The sequence below is a fragment of the Protobothrops mucrosquamatus genome, unplaced genomic scaffold (genome assembly GCF_001527695.2).
Source record: "Protobothrops mucrosquamatus isolate PMUCROS unplaced genomic scaffold, P.Mucros_1.0 scaffold21, whole genome shotgun sequence".
NCBI lineage: Eukaryota > Metazoa > Chordata > Lepidosauria > Squamata > Viperidae > Protobothrops > Protobothrops mucrosquamatus.
The window spans coordinates 2643825-2668760 of NW_015386406.1; the positions used below are offsets into that span (position 1 = coordinate 2643825).

The 24936-nt window shown below is 34.0% G+C and overlaps 1 protein-coding gene across 2 annotated transcripts in view; it reads right to left on the minus strand.

Moving 5' to 3' along the window:
• RAPGEF5 (Rap guanine nucleotide exchange factor 5) overlaps nucleotides 1-24936 on the minus strand; it is a 116762-nt gene that overhangs the window by 27300 nt on the left and 64526 nt on the right. Inside the window, exons 10-15 of one of the 2 annotated variants that reach the window (XM_029283114.1) lie at nucleotides 21586-21704; nucleotides 21155-21243; nucleotides 5701-5779; nucleotides 4431-4575; nucleotides 2535-2632; nucleotides 1924-1954 (exon numbers count right to left, since the gene is read on the minus strand). In XM_029283114.1, the coding sequence (XP_029138947.1) occupies nucleotides 1924-1954; nucleotides 2535-2632; nucleotides 4431-4575; nucleotides 5701-5779; nucleotides 21155-21243; nucleotides 21586-21704 (561 nt within the window). Of the gene's footprint in view, nucleotides 1-1923; nucleotides 1955-2534; nucleotides 2633-4430; nucleotides 4576-5700; nucleotides 5780-21154; nucleotides 21447-21585; nucleotides 21705-24936 lie in introns of those variants that run through there. The other variant, XM_029283115.1, reaches the window with a different exon arrangement.

Genomic DNA, 24936 nt, shown 5'->3' on the forward strand with positions numbered 1-24936 from the left:
GCTGTTCCAACTAGCGGGACTGGCCTGAGGGATTTTAAAGGGGGTTTTAATTACTTTTAAATTGGACATATTTAAATATTTCGTTTTAATCAAATTTTAATTAAGTATGTATATATGTTAGTATTTTATTCAATTGTCAGCCGCCCTGAGTCCGTAAGGAGAAGGGCGGGATATAAATGCAATTAATAAATAAATAAATTAATAAATAAATAAATAAAATAAAACAGAAAATTATCTTGGTAACTACATAAAAATTAGTAGTGCAACCAGATAATAGTACCGGCCCACAGGCCAGTTGCATCATGCGGAGGCTGCGCCACCCCAGCTCTGGCAATGTGAAAAAAGTCGCAATACGTCGCGACACATCACATGACACGGCAAAGTTGACACCCATGCCCTAACACATTTGGGAACCCAGATTCGGGCACATAGTCAGATCTTTAAAGCCTTTCAAAAGACTAACATAGTCAGGGCCATCCTAAGCTCCAAAGGAAGGATGTTTAAGGGCATGAGCTACTGCCAAGAAGATATAACTCCTGGACCCTATCAGCCAACATTTTTTGGCTGATGGGACTTGCAATCAATCTATTATATTGAATTGGATGGGTAGAAACTATTGGGAGAAGACATTCCCTTACATACTCACTCCCAAGCTATGTACCACTTTAAAGGTGAGAACCAACACTTTGAATTGCCTCTGGAAACATGAGAGCAGCCAATGCAGCTCCCATAGTAGTGATTTTAGTCATGCTGCATAACTGGCACCATTAACTACTTGTGTAGCCTCAATTTGCACCAGTTGAATATTCCAAATACTCATTAAGGGCAGCCCCATGTAGAGAGTGTTACAGTAATCCAAATAAGAGATAACTGGGAGCAAGTTCTGGAATGACTGAATTCATATTTGAAAACTGTTTACTGTTACCCACACCCCTAGTCACCTCGAATCTTGACTATGCAAATGTGCTCCACATGGAGTTGGCCTTAAAAGTATCTGAAAGTTTCAATCGATTCAAAATGGGGTGGTTTTGTGCAAACCAAGATTTGCACATGTATCACCTCTCTTGCGGGAACTGCACTGGCTGCTGATTTGGTTCCGGGCCCAATTCAAGGTGATGGCTATCACCTTTAAAGCCTTACATGACTTGGAATCAGGTTATTTGAAGGACTGTTTCCCCCCCAGTCATATTTACCCAATTCATCAGTGCAAGGAAGCAGTGAATATTATGAGCCCCCTCTTCTAAGGAGATCCATCTAGTGAAATCAGAAAGCCTTCTCCCTGATGGCTCCCCTCTCCCCCCCCCCCCCGGAATATTGTCCCTGCAGAGATAAGACTTTGAGCCCTGAAGATATGGTTCTGCCAATAGGCCTGGGGACCCCAAAGTGATATGGAACTTATCAAGTGATTTATTGGCTTTTTTTGGTAAGCTATCCAAAATCACTAGGAATGCGTTGGGAGGCCATATACATTTTCTACATAAATAAAATTTTCTGACAAGAACACACTTAAACATTAATTTCTCTAAATTTGGGGATACATTACTTACACAGGTAAAGACATACTGGTATATACTCTTTCTTTCTGTCATTACTGCTAACGGTTGCATTCAATATGTTTGTCCAGATTTGTTGTCAAAAGCCATTTAGATTCAACATTATCTACAAGAAATATTACTTGGCTTCTCCACAATGCATGCAAACAAACTACCCGTTAATTTTGCTACAAGCATCTTCTCTTTGTTTCTATGGTTGGAAGCAGAGCCACATCATTAGCAAACAGTTTTAATAATGCCAGTAGAAAAGTGTAGCTTGTCTATTTATTTATTTTGGCTGTTTGTTTTCATTAATTAAAAGAATCAAAGGCAAAGAAAAATGAAGTTATTAAATTAGAATACAAATACTTTTAGCATATTTTCATATTACCTTTCTGTGAGGTGAATATTCATCAACTGTGCTAAAATAAAAAATATGTATGTTATTCATTTTTCTAATAAAATGCTTTTAGTAATGGTTTAGATCTCTACTAAAAAGTGGCATAGAATCTAATGGCCTAGAAGTTGGATCTTCACACATTTAATTCAACACTTTTAACAATACACCACACTGACTCTAGCTATGTTACTATTATATATGACTAATTATATCACTTATTACTATACATTGTTATTAGCTAGTAATCTGTAACAGCAATTGTTGTGACAGTAATCATTGGTAGGAATAATATTTATAGCATTTGTTTACACAAAACTCATTGCCTACATAAAAACTAATCCAACAGCTCTATAACAAACCTTTTTACATTACTAGTAAAAATGGACTACTAGATTGCAATAATAATTTGTGTATCAAACCTATTCTTTCAAGTTATTCCCTTGTAAACTATACAAAACCAAAGCTTGCCTATACAAACATTAAATACTTGAAACCATACCACTTGATATTATTTATTCACAAAAAAACCCATTATAATTAGCAAAAAAACTAATTATAATTCTTTAAAGGAAGAAATAAAAAATAGGACAAAAAAAACTTACTGACGACGATGCATTCCAAGTAATTTCTGAAATTCTTTTAGGTCTTTCTCCAATATAGGGTATTCATACACATCATCTAACACATTTCTATATATTGTCTAAGGAAAGAGGAAGTTGAGAGAAAAGGGAGAGGAGAAAAAAATCAAACAAATATATGGTACAGCTTTGCGGTAATCCAGTTAAAGCAATACTTCACAAATGTTTCATGTTAAGATTTTCAGGTTGGAAAGAGGGTTTTTAAAGGTTTTTTTTAGAGCCAGTTTAGTGTAGTGCAGACATGTCAAACTCGCGATGTCACGTGACATCATGCAACGTATCGGAGCTTTTTTGCCATTGCCGGCAATGGGGGGGCGTGGCTCCGGTCTGATGAAACTGGCCCGTAGGCAGTTTGACACCCCTGGTGTAGTGATTTAATGCAGAGAATGAGTTCAAGTCTGCCTTAGGCATGAAGCCAGTTCAGTAGCATTGGGCCAATCACTTTTTCTCAACCCTAGGAAGAAGGCAATAGCAAACCACTTCCAGATATCCTTGCCAAGAAAACTGAGGCACTAGTTCAGGCAGTGGCCAGGAGTCAAAAACTGACTTGAAGGCACACAATCACCAGTCAATATTAGTTATCTTGAAAGGCAGTATCTTACTTACCTTATTGCTGATGTATGCTGAATAATTGAAAAGAAAACCTTTTCAAAGAGTACTTAAAAATAGTCATTATGTGCTTTGTTGATTATAGAAAGATCTTCAATATTGACTATATTAAGATATGAACTGTTCTTAAGAAAATGAGAATCCCAGAACATTTCACTGTCCTCATATAAAGCACAATAATCAAAAAGCATCATGGTGTAAAAGACTGGCTGTAAATTGGCGAAGAAGTGAAACACTGCTATGTAGTTTTATTTACTCATTTATTCAACCTATATACAAAACATATTGAGGGACACTGAATTAGAGAAATATTAATATTGCTTTAAAATTGAAGGAAGGGACTCAATAATTGTGCTAGGATGATGACAATATTCCGATAGTTGAAAATACAAGTGATTTGAATGCTCCAGATTAAGTATAAAGAAGATCAAGTAAGAAACCAGCCTGATAACTGACAATGAAAACACCAAAGCGATAGACAGCTTCTGCCTTTTAGAATCACACAAAAGGAAATACTCAGGAGATTCTCTGAGGAAGGCTATAATAGTGGGCAAGTTGGTGACAGAGAAAATTTTCTTGGAGAAAATCTATATACGTGGTTGCTACGAGTTGTTATTAATTTAATGGAACATAATTTATTAAATTTTATGACAACTATTTTATCATCTATGTGCTTTCCACAACAGGTCAAGTTTTATTACTCCATCTTAATCCTCTTTTTAGTATATAAGGTTACAATCCCCTTTTCCACCTTTCATATAATTGTGAAAAATTAAGAAAAGTAAAGGATTTCATGACCACTCCATGGACATTACATATGTAATGTATAAACGCATTATTAGAACACCAGTTCCTCTGAATTCTGGAATCACAGTTAATTGTGCACTTTTAGATCGTAACAGAAGAGCAATTATTTGCAGGCTATGTATTCTTCATCTAGAAGCACCCAGTAGAATTTTAGGAGATACTACATTATAAATGCTGATCCTATATCCAATAAGTGTGCTTAACTCAAATATACCATTACAGGCAGTGGTAGGATTCAGCCAGTTCGCACCAGTTTGGCAGAAACGGTGGCTAATTTTTTATTGCCCAGGCCCAGAACGGACTTCCGGAAGCGGCATCCACACAGAGAACTGGTTGTTCACATATTTGAATCCCAACACTGATTACAGGTTGCATAGATTAAGGTACATTTTTGGATTTTTTAAAAATTTATAATTACTGTACTGTAATTATAAATAAACATACCTTAAGAAATTGCTTCAAATGCTCATCTTCATGCAACCAATCTTTGTAGAGTGAAGTCCACTGTGACACCAAATGCAAGACTTTTCGCTTTCTACAGGGAACATCAACAATTTCATCCTTGTTTTGATGGTTCTTAGCACAATAAGTGGAGATAAATTAAGGAAAAATCTCAAAAACAACAAAAATTTTCACTGTTGTCTGAATATACAATTTTTGCAATTTATGTAAGCAGCTTTGAGTAATTATTGATTCTGATGAAACTTTAAAATAATTATATTTTAATTGAAAAAAATCAAATATTTATTTGTATGTAAGGTTTATTCAGTAATAATTTAAAAACTTTGCTATATACTAAGTAATATGTGAAATGGTTTCTTATCAGAAGGTAAAGTTTAGTATACAACAAAATTTCTTTCTTACATACTAAGTAATGGATGGAAGGAACTGTCTAAAGGTTAAGGTTAAGGTTAAAATACAAAAGATAGTAGCATTTCCCATTTACATATTTTTTAAAAATAAATTCTAAACTTTTTCTATTTTCCCCATCTTTTATTTATAGTTACTACATTTATTCATGCATTTGTTTTACATTTCCATTCCATCTTCCCTCTAAGATCAGGATAGAAAATTCCCATCTTATATCTGGATAAAGAAAACATTGCAAGGGATTGGAATTTCCCAAATATTACAACAGAATTAAGTAATCATCTAGGTTATCTTATTTTTTTCTTTTAGTACAGAAATTATAACAATAAATAAAACACAAACATAATTAAATATAATTGTAAGCCACTGAGAATCAGTATAAGCCATTCAGAGTGACTTATACAGTGAGATGGCTGGCATATAAATTTGATTAATAAATAATTTCTGAATATAACCAGTGATCTCAAATTATTAAACTAAAACTATACTTCATATAGCACTGCCAGTGAACTTCTCAAATGCTATTAGGCTATGCTGAAAATTAAAGTAATAGCTGTATTATATCCCTGTAAGCTGATTGAAGGAAGTGGTATCATTGATAAAAGAGCCTATTATTAGCGTTTTTATTGGAAATGGAAATAAATTACTTTGTAATTCTAAATCTGTCTTTCCATCCAGGGAAACTGAGATATAAGCATAAACATATCTACTGCAATGATTAATAAATACTCATTAACAGGGGCAAACAAGCTGTATAGATTTGCCTTATATCTAACTTATAAAGATCACTAGATACAATGAGGCCTGAATGACTGAGTCCCTATTCTTCTACAGAGAAGGATATTGTCTCAGCAGAGCTTGACACAAGTCATCTGTTGTCATGAAGACTGTATATGTAAGAAGGAAGTCATCCAGAAGAGTTTCTACAAAGAAAAATAATAATAATCAATTTTTAAGCATGTTATTAATAAAGCTCAAACTATGACAGTAAGAAAGTCACAATAAATATAAGAGCAAAGTTTCAGATAAATATTTAAAGATAAATATATAAATCTTAAAATAAAAACTATTTTCCTAAAATAAAACAAATTTATAATTCTGAAAATCAAACTAATGTCTGTATCCCAATTTAACCACGAACCACAGATAGGATAGTCCAAACTGGAAGACCGCACAATTTATATGAATGAGTATTCTTCTAATTATATTAGTATTTTTGCAATCTATAAATATCTTTGTTAGATTCTACATGACCAGGATGTATGGTTCAAATGGATATGAGCTTCAAAAGGATATGGGTCTCCCAAAACAACATACAAGAGATAATTTCTACTGAAAAAGGAATTGCTACAGCACATATAAAATTGACTTCAGCTTTTTAAATACTTTACAAAATGTAATGTACTTCATTGCAAGATAACTTGAAATATGGCATTGTGTGCACCTACTCAAAAGGAAGCTCCACTAAATTTAACTGGACTTACATTAGTAAGCAGCGATGATCAATCTGTATTAAAAAGCCAACCATCAACACACCCAATCAACATCTAAAAAGCCACATACAATAGGCGCTATAAATACCACACACTCTGCAAGACAGACGTTCCCTGGGGATGGGCTCCAGCATAAGTCTGAAAGCTAGGAAGACAAAAACCTCTCCTCCTGGTGACCAACTCAGATTGGATCCTACATCAACCTGTATTATTTACAATATCCTGTCATGCCAGTGAAATTTATTTTTTTTATTTATTATATTTTTCTCCTGCCTTTATTACTTTGTAAGTAACTCAAGGTGGCAAACTTATGTTATACAGTGTTCCTTTCTCCCCCTCTTTTCCACACAATAACACAGTGAGGTGGGCTTGGCTGAGAGAGAGAGAATGACTGGTCAAAAGGCATACCCAGCTGCCTGCATGCCTAAAGGGGGAGGGCTAGAATTTACAGTCTCCTGGTTTTAAGACCAGCATCTTAATCACAACATCAAACTGGCTCTCTTGTGAAAATGAGGTATTTTGATTGCTGAAAATCAGTAGAATTTCTAGCCACTTTGAATGAAAAATACCTAGAAGTCATAGCATAATCCATATTTTAAATATGGATTAAAATAAAATAAAATCCCAACTGTATCCATACTTCTGAAAACATAAAAATACCCTATTTCTTTTCAACTAACAAAGTTATTCAAAGCACAGAAAGTTAGGAAGAATAGAAAGCCAAAGAAATTAAAGATGAGATTAAAATACAGCTAAATCTAGCTTATATTAACCAAATCCTGTTACTTTTTACCTTTCCAGCAAACTTTTTTTGCATCCATCATACCCACATTCCAAATTTGCTGTTAAATGTTTTAACGTTCCAAAATATTTTTACTTTCTAGGTTATTATCTGTAAAGTATACTGTTGTCTTGATTACACCTATATTCTCTATTCTACTTTGTTTTGACCAAAATCGAAAATACAGGTAGTCCTCAAGTTATGACCACAACTGAGATCAAAATTTCGGTTGCTAAGCAAGGTGGTTGTTTAGTGACTTGCACCTGATTTTACAACCTTTTTTGCCATGGTTGTTAAGTGAATCACTGCAGTAAAATTGTTGTTAAGCAAATCTGGCTTCCCCCATTGACTTTGCTTTGTCAGAAGCCAGCTGGAAAAGGGGATCACATGACTTCAGAATGCTGCCACAGTCATAAATACATACTGGTTGCCAAGCACCCAAATTTTGATCACATAATTATGGGGATGTTGCAACGATCATAAAGCGTGAGGAATAGTTTTTTGAATGCCATTGTAATTTTGAACCATCACTAAATGAATTACTGTTACTCAAGGACTACCTGTACAACTAGAATAGTCATTAAATATAAAACAGTATGTGCATACCAAAGGTGGTATTTACAATAAACAATTAAACAAATAAACAATTAAGTAGGAACAGATCAAATGGATCAATTCATCTGACCAAAGACCAAAGACCTTCATAGGCTGTAATAAACGCTATTAAGAAGGGAAGGGAAAGGGATCTAATCTGGATTAGGTCCTCAGCATTGGAAATTGGAGATAGAATTAAGTTTTTTAAAAAATATACATGAATCAATTTTTGGTCACATATACTGCAAGAATAAGAACTATTTTTCAAGTACAATCTCAATTTTTTGTTGCTCCTAAGGTAAAAAAAATCAATATTTTTATTAACGGTTTATATTGGCTGCTGTCTGGCCAGTGTATATGATGTTATTTATCTATCTAATCAAAATGAATCCAATTGTTGATGATTGCAATGTATCTGTACATCCTATCGAACTATTTCAATCAGCAAAATTTAAAATTTGATAATTTTAACTATTTCAATCAGCAAAATTTAAAATTTGATAATAGGTAAGAAGAAAAGCCTGTGCTATTTTCACAGCCTCACCAAAGCCTGTGCTATTTTCACAGCCTCACCAATCCTACTGATTTCAAAGAGAGGTTTCTAGTTTAAAGAATGAAAAGGCAGTCACTGTTCAAATGGAAAGTATCCTACACTGTAGCCATGAATCTCCATGGTTCCAATTTCCACATCATTTTGCACATTCCTGTTTCAACTGAACTCAACATGCATGCGTGAAATTGGCTGGATAATAAGACCTCAGGAGGTTTAACTTTCAGGATTTCCTAATTAGCATTTTGAAAAAGAAAATCATATTCCCTTCCAATAAGTGGGAGTGATTCTCAGAATGTGGAAAGGAAAGGAAAGGAAAGGAAAGGAAAGGAAAGGAAAGGAATTTTTTAAAAAAGGATGCTCTTACATACATTTCAATCTATATTTTCATCCACTTGCACATAGTACTGAAACAAGAATATTGCTTATGCCTTAAGAAATACAGAAACCCAATCTCAAAGAAGAAAAAACAGGAGTCATTTCCCCCATACAATGTAATAGTGCAATACTGTAACAATCACTACAGAAAGGTAGAAGACTGCCAATACTGTATCCATAAACATTATCTGGCAACAGAAAAACATAATGAAAACTCCCTTTCTGCAAGTATGGGCTCAACTACAGTTTCAACCAGAAATTTATAGATCAAGCCAAATCTAAAACCACTAAGGAATTTGTGGTAGCTTGGCTTTCAGACAAATCAGGTATCAGTGGACACACAGAAATAAATCTCTTTACATACTATTTAAAACACAGAACCAAAAGCCTAGGAAGGGGATAAACAGCCTAGATCAGGGGTGTCAAACTGCCAGCCTGCGGGCCGGATGCGCCACGCCAAAACCGCACCCACATTGCTAGCAATGTGAAAAAAGTCACGATACATCGCCACACGTCATGTGACGTCACGAGTTTGACACCCATGGCCTAGACTATATGCCCTCTAGTAGCCGATATCCAGAGAAGCAAGAAATAGCACTAAATAAACAATCAGGGAGGAAGTAATACCCTAATCAAGGAAACATCCAGGAGGAGTTTGGAACTCCTGATTTATTTAAAACCATAACTCAGAACTAGAAAGAATACCGATCTCAAGCATTAAATTATATTATTCAAATTTCACAGACCGAAGTTTGTTTGACAAGGTACTTGAGGAAATTATACATATTTAACAGCTATTTTGAGGCCAAAAGGCTGACTATTCCAAGCATCTTTTTTCAAAATATTTTTACATGAGGACATTAGAAATTATATATGACATTGTTTAGGTACCCTTCTTTCAAGACATCAAAAAGGAAAACATTAATGTCAGCAGATTTGCTAGAACAGCCACTTTGCCTTAATAGATAATAGAAAAAAAAATCACTCCTGAATTAGACTAGATGTGGGGAAAACAGCAACATGAGTAGTCCTTGGAGATTTTCCCCTTATGATGTATTCAAGTCCTTGGTCCCTTATTCTGTCCTTGCTTAACTGGGAAGAAGTCCAGAGTTACCACAGGAGTGCTAGACTGCTTCTGGAAGTCACAATCACTTAGATAGATAGATGTCAAGAGCCCATGAGATATGAAAAAAGATAACATAAAAAAACAGCTTCAGCTATAAGATTTCAATACCATAACAGAGAAAGTTGTTATGGAAATCTACTCTTTTTATGAAACGTCTTACTCAAGTCATTTTGAAACTCTTTTAACATATGAGTATGTAGAATAAAATGTTTAAATTATATTCAGATATATTTTGTACCAAGTCTACCATTTAGAATTCTCTTGGCGTAAAGTTTTAATGTATCAATTATATAAGATTTTTAAAATTAGAACAGATGTCTTACAGTATGAATAGAATATATTGTTTCCTACTACATATTTGCATTCAGTTTACACTTTAAGTTCAGGTTTAATGAATTTAATGGTTTTTTAATAATCATTTAATGAAATCTTGAAAAACTATAACTTCTAAATCTATTTTTATTCACCCAATCCTAATTTTTTGTTCCTTTCTTTTCATTCTTTCTTATTTTCTGTGTATAAATATTTTTCTTGAAGTTTTCAATAAGAATATATTAAAAGTCTCAAGATGGTGATAATCTGGCCAGAGTAGCTTTTTGTAAAATGGACAACTNGCAATACACTTTGCTTCCTTTCTAGGAAGGATGGCTTTTTTTAAAAAAAAAATATTTCTTAGCTAAATGTCCTCTGAAGTTTTTTTTCTTTGCTCTTTAATGTTCTTCTATTCACCATCTTTGTCTGCATAGCTATCTTCCAATATAATGATTCTCTTCCTACCAATATCTAAGCAAATGTTAGAAAAGAAAACAACAGGATTTTTTTTTGTTTTAAAGGGTCCTATTTCTATTTTAGTTTATTTTCTGCTTTAAATGAAAGGATATGAAATGCAATTATTATCAATAACATGAAATGGTAAGCCAGATAAATGCAAATGTATCATAATGGTGCATACTAGTGCATAATTGTCAGAGATAACCTTTAGAAATATGGAAGTATAATAAAATATTTATTTGTAAATAAGAATACAGTGACAATTTAAATTGCAGGCTCATGATGATACTGCACTAAAGGGAATAATAATAAAATAAATGTACTTTCTTACTGTATAATGGTAATACTCACAGATGTAAGCAAGATAAATTTTAATAGCCAGAGACAATTCACAACTGTTAGAACTACAATTTCAGAAAGAAAAAGCACAGTATTATTGTGAAAAAACCCCACTATGCACTCTTCATTGTTCCCTTCAGCCATCTGCTCTAGGCAATTGATCAATGCTACACCTTCATGAAAGAACTCTTTTATTCTTATGTCAGTCAAGTTACATTTCTATCTTTAAAGAGGTAGGATCTCCGGTATGTGCCACTGTATGGTGTTTACTTAGAAGTATTGCTTATACAATTGATAATTCAGATAATTCATACTTAATTCAGAAATACATGTATAACCTTTTTTCTCTACAGTTGTGCCATATAAAGTAGCAAGAAGAAATTTCAATTGTAACAGATTAGAGCAATATGCAGTACATAGGGCTGACTAAATTTGAAGACTTAAATATAAACTTACTTCAGAATCACTACTGCTAAACTTTTCACTTTTTGACTCCAAGGAAAATTGTAAACCTCTTAGTTTACACTTTCAAAAATATATAGCAAGAGATATAGTTAACCCTTTACTGGATTAACTATAATGCTGAAAATTAATATGCACTCATTTCTCTAATACATATTCCTCAGTAGTCTCTTGTAGTTAAAAGTATTAAAACATTCAGTCCAATGACTTGCATGTATTTCAAGTTCCATTGTTTTCAGCAATTATCAGGGGGTAATACTTTATGTGCGAAAACCAACCTTGCTTGAGTAAAAATTGTTGCATCTGAAGGGCCACACAGATCAAAAGACAGCAGAAATGGAATTTTGAAGTTTTTAACGTACTTCTAACCAGAGCTAGTAACAATCTAAAATAATGATGATTGGTTAAAAAAAAAAAGTGCAAGAAACCTGACAAGAAAAGGGATATATATGCTACCAATCCTTAAACCAGAAAGAGCAAAATTGCAACATGATTGCAAACTCCTGCTCTATTTTTGCAGTCCTGGAATCCCCAAAACTCACACCAACAAAACTCGGTAGCAAGCTTCCAAAATACAACAGAACAATTTTATGTCCTTTTTTAAAGAAAGTCCAAAATAAAATAAACTTAATGGATCTATTTCATTTAACACTTTGACTCTAAAAGATTAAAACAAAAAAGGGACTGAAATTCCAGTTCTGCCTCTATGGAGTCATTTCAAAAGAAGACGGGAGGCAAATACATTTAATAAATAAATAGACAGTAATACAGCCAATATATCAGTCCAAATTCTGATGATAAGGCTACATAAACCAAGAAAGAAATCATAACTTTATTGAATTATCAAATTTTTTAGCAATCTGAGAATTTTCTGTTGATGATTACTCACTTTGAACAATATATACCAGAACATAGGTTTGAAAAGCATGTGGTTATATTTGTGTATGCTAACTCAACAACAACAACAAAAAGACTTGTTGATATGTGTTTGTGTGTGTATGTGTGTGTGTGTGTGTTAGAAAATATTCTATCTCCAACTGAATGACAAAATTGAGATAATGATCTGCAAAAAGGTGGCTACATTTAAAACCTATGTATAGACATTTTCAGATGGAAGAAATGGATGGTAACATTGCAAAGGGATGCTTTTTTTAACTTTGTCATCTTTCACATGCTTTGAGAGGGAAATGAATATAGTCTTTTATTTTTCACAGAAACGTCAGAAACAAGAAAATCTTTGTTCTAAAAACCTTTGAGTACAGAAAACACTGGAAACACTGAAACAAATGGCACAATGAACACAGTAACTGAGTTGTATTCTCTGCTTAAAAGTAAGGTTTTGTTCTGTTATTTAGTGTATTCATTATTCTTATATCCTGCAGTATTTTTATATATGATGAGTCAAGTAAGCTGGCCTTTTCAAAGCCCAAAAAGATTCCTTGCAGCTTTGAAAATTCTCAGTCACCATCTATAAATAGTGGAAAGATGAAAAGAGACATGTTCTACAATCTGTTATATGTATACATGCAACTTGCTCCAACTTGGAATGGTGGTTAATATGTTGAATTTCAAACAAAGCATATCTCTTTTCCAGTGATTTCTCTCTTAAAACAGTTCATGCAGTATTTTAAGCACAGGAACATTAAAATATATAAATGAAGGTCACATATCAAGCCAGCAAATTTGTTTTAATTAACAAAGACAATTGTACTTATACACATAACTAGAACTTTTCAGTGGGAGTTCAACTATCTCTGGTTAATTGCAATATCACCAAAAGGTAAAGGACCAAGAACCATGGGAAATAGCAATTTCCCCTTCAAATGTTTAACTGAATGCTTTAGAAAGAGGCAATGACAACTTCAAGGCAATTGACCTGATATGGAAGATGCAATATTCCAATCCTCCTAAATGTCTCAATTAATTATTTAAATTTTTCAATCACCTTAATTTTGCGGCTCAACCACTCTAAGGGCCATTCTAACATTTTCATAATCCAAAGGACCATCATGACATTTAATGGGGATAGCATTTACAATTTTTTAGCTTACTTCTTTTATTATATCCATTTTCTATTACCCTTGGATATTTCTACGGTGTTTTTAAGAAGATGCAAAGAAAGCAGAACATATTTGAAATTTTTATTCAGGTAGTCCTTGACTTACAATAGTTTGCTTAGTGACTGTTCAGAGTTACAACAGCACTAAAAAGTGACTTACGACATGGTCATGTAATTTACATTTGGATGCTTGACAACTGATTCACATTTATGATTATTGCTGTCTCCCAGGGTCATATGATCACCTTTTGCGACCTTCTGACAAGCAAAGTCAATAGGGAAATCAGATTCACTTAACAACTTACTAATTTAACAACTGCAGTGATTCACTTAACAAATGTGGCAAAAAGTGTCGTAAAATGGGGCAGGGCTCACTTAACAAATGTCTCACTTAGCAGCATAAATTTTGGGCTCAAATGTGATCATAGGTTGAGGACTATCAATTAATTATTCTGCACATATATTCTATTTGAAATAGTCTTACAACAGCAGACTTCAACCCAGTCAAAATCTGCACTCTAGTATGAGACTACTATGAAACTCTTTATATTAATAATCTACAATGTCTCTCCCTCAATACATCTGGATGAAACTATATATTGATAATAGGTAAATAATTTGGGTTTTGGTCATTACAGTATCAATACACCATTCAGTGCAATTTGTGGACTATAGATGTGAATGCTTGCAGTTCTGAAAACTAGACTGAAACCAACCTTTATCTATAAAATGCTGACAGAATGACAATACTGACTCAAAAAAGACAATTGGATTTTTCTCCACATAAGTTTACTAACAACCATTTAATATTTTAAGAAATAAGAAATATCAAAAATGTCATAAATCAAACAGCAAACTGAATACATTTTTAATTCACATATGCAACTCACATACAGAGATTTAGATAGGCTCATAATTGTTTTAATATATTTGGATTAAATTGCAATCTTTGTCAAATTTCATATACGTCGCAAACCAGGAGAACTCTATAATCAGTGATTATAATAACTAAATTAAATATATAAGCACACATAATTTAATTAATAACAGTACATAAAACAACATGAAAAGAAAACAGAAGATTTCTATTCTTTATGGAAGAACTTCAAACTCAGAAATAATCAGAATCTGGATAAGATTGACGCTATTAAGATAAGTCACATTGCCACATTATTGGCAAAGCCAGAAGCAGAAATAAGGACCAATTTATTAAAATTCTCTTTTAACCTTAAATTTTTACTGATGACACACAAACATTCTAATAGCACAAGTACAGTCTCATTATTTATAAAATTAGGCAGAAAATTTCACCTAGTATTTGGATAAGTATCATAAAGATTACAATTGTGCTATTACATTCAATCAGCAATACTACTATCTGAGCAAATCCTTCAAAATAAATATTTCAGATCACATGACATTCTATATGGGCATGTAGTGTTTAAAATAGCTGTGTGGAAAAGGCATAGCTATTTTAAAGGATTTGCACAGCCCTGATAAAACTATTTGGCACCAAATAGTTAATTCAAAGGCACAGGATTTAAAAAACAAAACTCTACTTCTGAATAGATGCAGCAATCTCCCAAGCTCCTAAATGCCTCCACATTTTGAATATATTTTGAATTAAATTTGTGGGTGTCTATACATCTAATGTACCAATTTAAAATCCCACAGTCTCTGATACAGTACTCAGTTTGCTTATGTATATAAAATATACATCAATGTATTGGAATCAAGCTACAGCTCAGAAATAAAGCATATTCACACAACACAAGATGATTAAAAGGACTGAATTGCAATTTACTTTAGCATCCAGTTCCGTAAAAATGCCATGGGAATTGCAAAAGAAGGTATAATCAGATTGAAAGACAGATATCAAGAGTGGAATTCTATATACGCACTATGATGCTGTAAATTATTAAGATTCCCTTTCTGGCAAATGACATCTGCTTGGTTCAGAGTTGCCATGTATTCAATGAAATTGAAGCATTTCTTTATTCAGTCAATGCCAGATCTAATCAACCTACAGCGTGATCCAGTGTGACAATCACAATACATTGAACAGTTCCAATAGAAAAGATAAATATCTGCAGCTCAGAGTTGAATTATGAGCTTTTGGTACAGTCTGAACTTGGGTGTTTGCTTGCAGACAATTCATTATCCAACTAAATAAGAACTGTCTGATGATGTTGGATAACAAAATGCATGCTGGCAAACAACCAAGCTCAGACAGCACCAAGAGCTTCACATTGAACTGTATAGGTCAGTTCAATGCCCACTCAATGAGCATATAAACATGTTTTTTCTCCGTTATCCCTTTTTAAATCACCCTGAATACTTGCAATTATCCAAAGAAGGAAAACAAAAGTAATGAGAGAGCCAGTTTGGTTTAGTGGTTAAGGCAGGAATCCCCAACCCCCATTCTGTGGACCAGTACCGGGCCGCGGCATGCCAGCAACTGGTCCGCACAAACAAGCAAAACCCCATCTGCGGGATGCAGGCAGCACACAAAACCACGCACTCTCCAGTCCACGGAAAAAACTCTCTCCACGGAACCAGTCCCTGGTGCCCAAACATTTGGATACCTTTGGGTTAAGGCACCAGACTAGAAAGTGGAAGACCATGAATTCTAATCCTGCTTTAGCTATGAGAGCCAGCTGGAGAATGTTGGCCAGTCCCTCTCTCTCAGCCCAACTCAACCTACCTCACAGGGTTATTGTGGGGAAAACTGGAGGAGGAAGGAATATTAGGTATGTTCTCCACCTTGAGTTATTTGTAAAAACAATAAAGGCAACATGCAAATAAATAAAAGGGAAAAAATACCAGAAACTTGTGATATGTACATTCACAAATAAAAGGAAATACAAGTTCACAAATAAGCAGAAACACCAACATTAAAATATCCATTTTCAAATTTTTTTACCCAAACTTTAACCTGGACAGATTAAGAAAAAATAATTGATAAGAAAAATCCTTGACAATATAGCTAGGAGCTTGTAACCACATCCAAAGGAAATTATCCTACCCATAGGATACTACAAACGTCTTTGTTGTTGTGCTATATCTCAGTCTAAGTAATTTTTCAATTACCACTGATGCAAAAGATTTTGTGATTTTTTTTGTGTGGTAATAAATATAGCAGTTAATAACAGAAAATTATTTAATTTCTTTTACCTGGCATCAATTTATATAATTTGTTCAACAAACTAATAGAATTTGCTATTCTGATTTCTAAAAAAAATGAAGTTATGTACTAGTTGGCCTACTACTTCACTACAACCATTTTAAAATATTATTATTTAGAGAACTAATTTTAGTGGGGGTGTAACACCAATCACGGATCATGGTCTTGTATGTTTGCTAAAACTGATTTAAACAAAATGCCTTATTTCATATAATTCATCAAGCTCAAAGCTGAAATAACTTTCTGAATTTTTTTTAGATAAATCTGCTGTATCTTATAAGAAACTTACTTAGTATTAAATATTATAAAAAGATTCCCTTGATTTGAATTAAAGATGATATACAGTACATTATTCTTCTAGTACTATAATTGGCTGTATCTGATAAAACACAGCAAGGTTATGAAAAAACTTCAACTCCTTTCATCTAAGACTTCAAGCCTTTTCTCTTCCAACTAAAATCAGCAGTGGCAGGTTTTTCATTAGCGCTTTAGATTCAAACACAAAAAAAGTGCTTTAGAATCCATTTGGGTAAGTGCATGTCTACAATTTCTTAAGCCAGCTATAAGTTCATATGGCAGCTAGTTTACATCAATCTCTAATCCTCTTCCTTTTTATTTCTTATAATGAATATATTTAATGTCATTCATATAAATTGAGTGATCAAGGAATATAGTGGAAGATCAAGAATCAAAGACTTTCCATTTTTTTCAAAGCATGTATTTGAAACAGTAGACTTTAATTACTTAAGGACAGTTTATTTGGATTTTCTAATGTCTAATATTTGTAATTAAACCTTGGAGTCCACACAATGAATGACTTTTACCCAAGGCCTTAGAAAAGCACCATCTATCAAAATAGCTAAAAATGAGTTAGAGATGTGAATAAATCTTAACTTTTTATGGACTTTCTATATCTTAGTCATCAATTTGCTTGTTAAATACTATGAATTTGCCTATAGAATTAAAGCATGTAAAATATTGCACAAATCTTTCCTTTTTGGAGGTATACAGCATATTAGTATAAATATTGAGCTAAATATTGTCTAAAAAGCTCCCAACTGGTGGTTGAACTCTGCCTTAAGTTTACTACCGTATATATTGTATGCACTCATTTGCTACCTAAGGTAAAGCTCAAATTGAATAAATCACTGTAAAACAAAAAGGACAAAATGCTTCCAAAACCTCATCAGGCTGTCAGGAAATAATCAGGTAACATTTTGTGTGATCAGTAGTTAGGTTCTTTCCCATGCAGCATAAGAAGAGAGTGAATGTAAGAGTAGGCATAATCCAATTAATCCAAAAGGAACAACAATGGCTGACTTCTCTGAACTTAAATAGCCAAAGGGGCCTGAAGAATGCCTTCTGATACCTTCTCAGCAGTTGCATCCAGTTCATCATTTAGGAATCCTGGTGGCACAGTGTTTAAAGTATAGTATTGCAGGCAAACTCTGCCCATAGCCTGGAATTGAGCCTGATGGGTTTCAAGGTTGACTCAGCCTTCCATTATTCCAAGGTCAGTAAATTGAGGAGCAAGATTGTTGGGGGCAATATGCAAATAATGCTTGTACATTGTAAACTGCCCAGAGAGTGCTGTAAAGCTCTATGGGGTGGTATATAAATCTAAATGCTATTGCTGTCATTTACATGTTCAGATCTGTCATCCAACTGAAACCTGCCTAAATGTTAGTATTTCACTAGCAAATGTTAGAATATTTAGGAGATCCTTTATTGATTGAGGGTCCTAGAATGGATGTATTCACAGCACCAATGAAGAATGCTTTTCATGTTCTTCCTTTATTTAGAAGTACAGGTAGTCCTTGACTTATGATCACAATTGAGCCCAAAATATCTGTTGTTAAGTGAGACATTAGTTAAGTGAGTTTTGCCCCATTTTACCACCTATCTTGCCACAGTTATTAAGTGAATCACTGCAGATGTTAAGTTAGTAACATGGTTGTTAAGTGAATCTGGCTTCGCCGTTGACTTTGCTTGTCAGGAAGTCACAAAAGGTGATCACATATGACCTTGGGACACTGCAACCATCATAAATGCGAGTCAGTTGTCAAGCATCCAAATGTAAATCACATGACCATGGGGAATGCTGCAACGGTCGTTAAGTGTGAAAATGGTCATAAGTCACTTTTTTCAATGCTGTTGTAACTTTGAATGGTCACTAAATGAATTGTTGTAAGTTGAGGACTACCTGCAGTTTATAAAATGATTTGTTTGGCTTCAGCATAAAGTGTTCAACTATTTTATCATGTTTTGCAAATCACAGTAACGTGTTGGCCTAATACACTTACATGTTGAGTCTTTCAGCAGCTTTTGATTTTTTGTCAGGTAACTCTAATCCTTTAAAAAACGTACTTTGTAGAGTATTAGTAACTTTTGCAAGACTGCTACAGCTGCTTTGAAAACTGTTCTTGGCTATTTCTGCAAGCACATTAATCTTTGCTGTCTCTGTAACTGTGCCTACACATGCACTGATAAGCAGAAACAGCTTCTAAAGACTAGAAGAGCTCCTTGGAAAAAAAATTATGACCCTTTCTTAACTGTTTGGAAAAGTATTTTATTGATTTTGCTTCTCAAAAGGTCACAAAAGGGGATCACATGACTCAGGGATCCTGAAACCATCATAAATATGGGGTCAGTTACCAAGCATCTGAATTTTGATTATGTGACCATAGGAATGTGACCATGCAATGGCTGTAAGTGTGAAAAGTGGTTGTCTCTTTTTTTCAGTGTTGTCGTAACTTCAAATGGTCACTAAATGAACTGTTGTAAGTCAAGGATTACCTGTATTAGAAGAAACTATAACTAATACGGGATATTGCTCCAGAGCAACCACCATCAAAATGTGTTTTCGCACATCACCTGTTATATCTGCATCTACAAATATACTGAGGTCAACCACTACAGCTATTTATTTATTTTAATACATAAATGTTGTGTTCTTTTATTGTTATTAGAACTGCATTGATCATACAACAAGCTTGTCATTGTCAACTCTTTTGAGAGGTAAGGATATTTGCAAAAACGTTCAGGGAAATATATCACTGAATATATTTCATTGTAGCCAGTTATGCCTGGATAGTTATTTTTCACCTTAATCTGGAAATATGACATATAGTATTAATGAGCACTGGAATAAGTCTGAGAAATGGAAAAGGGAACAGGAAAGTAAGAATGAATTACTGGAGAAATATTAATTTGTACTTTTTTCAGATGTTAAAAACAAGCAACCATAATGCATAATGATTGGGGAGTCCAATGTGTTCAATAAGATTTAACAGGAGTCTATAGGAGAGATCACTCCATACAAATATTCAAATGTTAAAAACACAGTGGGATTCATGGTGCCTAGCTAAGACAATCCTGACATGGACCACCACTTTTTATACAGCCTACGATTTGATGCTAGAGAAATTACATACATTACTATTATTATACCCGAGGAAGCACAGCAATTACATAGGCATGGTTTCCATGCACAAAGTATTAATCCCTATTCACAGAGAAGTAGATCAGTGAACTGTACAATAAATCAAACACTAGGTCTTTCTTTCTATTTATAATTTAGAAAACCTACACAGTGCAGTAAGCACAAATACCTTATGCCTAACTATATCCTATTGATCTGCAGATAGAAAAATCTGACTCAGGAATGCCTAAGAATTTGTAAATGTTATTTATACTTTAATCTTTTTAATTCTTCCAAATGTGTTTATTTTTAATAATCTCATTTGGGAAACAGCATTCCTCTGAGAACAATAAAAATATTAATTCCATTTCCAGCTTTCTGTATTTCACAATCCTTCTTCAACTTTATAGGGAATGCTTCAAGACAGCTAAGTCTACTTTAATTAAAACTGTAAATAAATTGCAGGTGGTCTTGATAAACTACTGAAAGAGCGTTGGTGACAGCATTAGAGCTAGAAGATCAAGCTGAAAAATAACCTGCCCGTCAAGCAGCCTGATCAATATAGTAATTGCTCCAGGCTGAAACAAAAGTACAATCTCTAGCTGAAGGCAGCCAATTACTAAAGGAGGTTATTCTGTTGCACATTATGTGATGTGGGTAAGCTATTAATGCTAAAAAAAATTAAGAAACAGTTGATACTAAACAAGTAGCTTTGGAGTACTTTAAATAATTGCTGACTTATAAACCCTACAGCTATATAACTCAGCTTGCTATCTTCCAATTGCTTCATTATTACACACACATTGCTAAATTGTTTTCTTTTATCTATCAAGATATATATATAGGTACTGAAAGTTAATGGAACTTTTTTTTAAAAAGCCTTCATTTTCAAGTTTGATTTTTTTTATTGTTAAATATAGATGCACTATATTAACACAATAAGATGTTACTATGAATGCTTTGCATATGAAATAGTATTATCCAAAACACTGTATAATTATAATAATTTTAAGTAAAATGCTGGTAGGAAAAATACCATATTATACATATTTGCATAGTAGCTGATCAACTGTGTTTGCTAAGAACATGAATGGATACAGAGAAAATGCTTTTTGTGAGCATGATGTTATTATAATGTACCTGTGTCTTTGTCCTGTGCTTCTTCTAGGTGCAGGTCATTCAGGAGATGCTCCAAAATCTTCTCTGGTGTCCCTGACACCACAACATATCTGTCAGAAAGGAGAGAGTCCACAGAGTCATCCTCTATTGAAGACTGAGAACGGCTGCTCCATTCATCTTCCTCATCTTCTTCATCAATGTATTTAAAATAAGGCACATCGAATGTGTGCAAAGGCAGTTCTCTGCCTGGAAACAAAGCAGAGTCCTTCTTCCCTATGTGAGGGTCAAAGATCCTTAGTCTCGAACTTCCCATACTGTATGGCAAATGAAAATGACATTCCCTCAAGGCTGCCTTCTCACTCTGGTTGCCAGCAACCGAATTCAGCTAGCTGCTGAGAGCTCTGCGTCAGCGTGACTCTAGCTGAGTCTGAGACCGAAGGAAAAACTCTTACCTCCGATCATTTTCGGCACTCCCCAATGTGGGGGCTGGGCTCTGTGACAACACTCTCCTAAGCACCAGCACATCTTGGTCCAGTTCCCTCATTTGAACAGTGGTCACTTCATCATCCAGCTTTAATTTGGCGAAGGAGATAAACAACAAAGAGAAAAATGAATAAAACCTCAAGGGACTGAAAGAAAGAAGGGGTGGGGAATAGCTTTGATTAGAGCTGCATTTTCTCTCTATCAGTGCTGCCATCCGCAGCAGGCACTGCCTTTGATTTACATTCAGGAAATTCACAATGCACCAGAATTTGAGCAATACCCTCTTTTCACAGGTGCACTGAGAGCATACAACAAAGCTGTTAATTACAAATTATTAGATTTAACACTTAAATGAAAGAACAAGCGTTAATAATAGAAGGAAGATTGTTCTTTAGCTTGCTTTTTGCTCGATTGAAGTTGCATCCGGCTCTTGCCTACAACTTAAAATTGTTAAGGAAGTTATAACCATTTTATAACACTTTGCAGCATTCCAGTGAGATTAACTGCTATATTAATATAACAGACCATCCTACAAAATTACTCAAGCAATAAATATGTCAAAGAATACAACATTCATTCCTGCATACTGAGCTCACATAACGAAAAATTAACTTCTGAAAACCAAAGCCCACTAAAAGCATAGAATAAAATTCACAAAAGATTGCCTCTTTAAAAATTAGTATCACTGCTTGTTATACTGATTTTTTCTTATCCCAGAACCTATTAAATGCAGGGATTATTGATAGTCATACAGTATAACAACAATCTCTACACAAACTGTGTAGAGCCAGGACTGTTGACTGAACAGCCTGCAGGAATCATACTCTCATTTCTTCCAAGAGTCTCCTAGAAAAATCTTGCATGAAGCATACTCTGATATTATTTAAATTAAGTGAATAAACTGCACTCATTCTAGCTATGTCTAAATGCAAATACTTCTCATATCCCATAAAACAATGCAAAACATAAATCCAGACTCGTATTATAGAAACAAACTGGCTGAAAAGGAAAATGTAAAGAATTATAAAGCAATGTTATTTGATGTTTAATCTTCTTTTGATCATCAGTTTTTATAACGTGAAGGAATTTGAAAACAAATCAGCAATAGAACTATATATAGAGGAGCCACAGAAATATGAAGTCATGGCTGCACACTTTTAATATTTATATATAGCAGAGAGAGAGAACACAGAATTATTAATTTTTTGCAGGTTCAGATATGTCGGTACTGAACCAATTAACATAAATCTTTTGTTGAAAAATTCCCTTGGGAGATCAAGACATCATGTTTCAGGAATACCAATGTACAACTGTAATTTTCTATTTCACAGTATACGCTTTTGTTGCCCATAATATGCAAGACAGCCATAAAACAGTAAGCTATGTAAAATCAGTAACATTATTCAATTAAAAGAGATTTCTCCATACAGCCTTATCAGATGCATTGATTCTAATCTATTATAGTCACATTTATATCTCAACTTTTCACTAAGATCTCAAAACAGTATACATGGACAAACTCCTCATTATATCACCCAAAATAATTGGACTGAGACAGTGACTGGTCAAAATGAGTTCCTTATTCAAGGGAGAACTTGAATCTAACTGTCCCAGTCCAGTATCTCAAGCAATATATTGCACTAGTTTTCAAAATAATCCTCTATATTATTGCTTTCAGATGTAAGCTACTGCAACTTTGGGGAAAAAACATCACACAAACCAGGAGTCCCCAACTCCAGGTCTGTGGCCTAGAACTGGCAACCAGGCAAAGCTACATTTGCACATGTGTGGGATTAGATTGCATGCACAAAAGCATCCACTAACCTCCCCACTGGTCTATGGAGCCGTAAAAGTTTGGGGATGCTGACATAAACAATGGGAGCTAATACCCATAGGGACAGCAAATGACAAGGTATGCATTGCAACACAAATTCCACCCTATTCATACTTACATACAGAAGTATGTAAGAGAGGAACTTGCTTTGTGATGTCATAAATTAATGTGAAAAATAATTCCTTGATGAAACATATTAATATACCTTTTATATCTCAGTATAGTATTCTGTATATATGTGTTTATCTGAATCTCAAATGTCTACATTTAAATAACTAAAATACATTAGGGTAAATATTCAGCCAAAATTTCTATTATGTTAAGATATAGGAAAATATATATTTATATTTACTATACTAAGCAAGACATAAAATGGTGCTTAACTATGGCTGGATCACTTCCAACAGCATCTATATGTTACTTCTCTGCCTATGCTGTGTTGGTTATGGTATCTGGCAGTGCCTTGTGTTGTGTTTACTATATTTACTATGTTGTGTATACCACAGATATTGTGTCCACTTCTCTGGAACTTGCCAGGTAGATTATGTTACTTTTGAAATCTTGCTTTTACTGAAAACCCTTAAATGGACAGTACAGAGAAAATCTCATCCTGCCAAGAACAAAGATGAAAGCATAATTTAAATTACTACTTTAATTAAGTATTTTCAAACTACACACATATTTCCTTAAATTTCTGAATCAGTAGTGATTTCAAAATACCAAAAGAGGCTTTCCATAAAGGAGTAGCACAATAATTGTTTAGGAACATAAAATTACAATATGCATTCATTAACCTCCGTGAGACATTTAGTGAACAGGAAAATTTATTTCACTGCTGCATTAGCTAAAACTAACACTGATACATCAAGTGATAATCTATTTTTTATCTTCCCACAATGTGATGCTGGTACTGGGGCATGACCTTAAGCACAAAGCAAAGGGTACATTTGCAGAGCATGCCAACAGCTTCACAAGTTATAGAGGGCCCCTATTGAAAAGCAGCATGTTTAGGAAAACAGAAGATGCTAATACAGTGTTGTAGTTCTCTGAAAGCAATTTGAAGTTAAATTTCTGTGTCTGGGAAACTTGTCATTTTGACTTGAAGGCTCAAAAATATATTTCAACCTGCTTTGTGAAATTTCCTCATTTGTATTCTAAAAAATTATCCTAAAAAATCAGGTTCACATTTAGTTTACATTTGCAATTTTATCATTTTTAGAGAGGAGTAACAAATAATAACTTCCAATTGTGAAACAAGGACTAGAAATAAGCTAGCCTCACTATTTTCTATCTAACAAAATGAAATTCAATGGTGAAAAAAGTAAGGTTCTACATTTAGGCAAGAAAAACCAAATGTACAGGTATAGTATAGGGGGTACCTTGCTCAATAGTAGTAACTGTGAGAGGGATCTCGGAGTCCTAGTGGACAATCATTTAAATATGAGCCAGCAGTGTGCTGCAGCTGCCAAAAAAGCCAACACAGTGC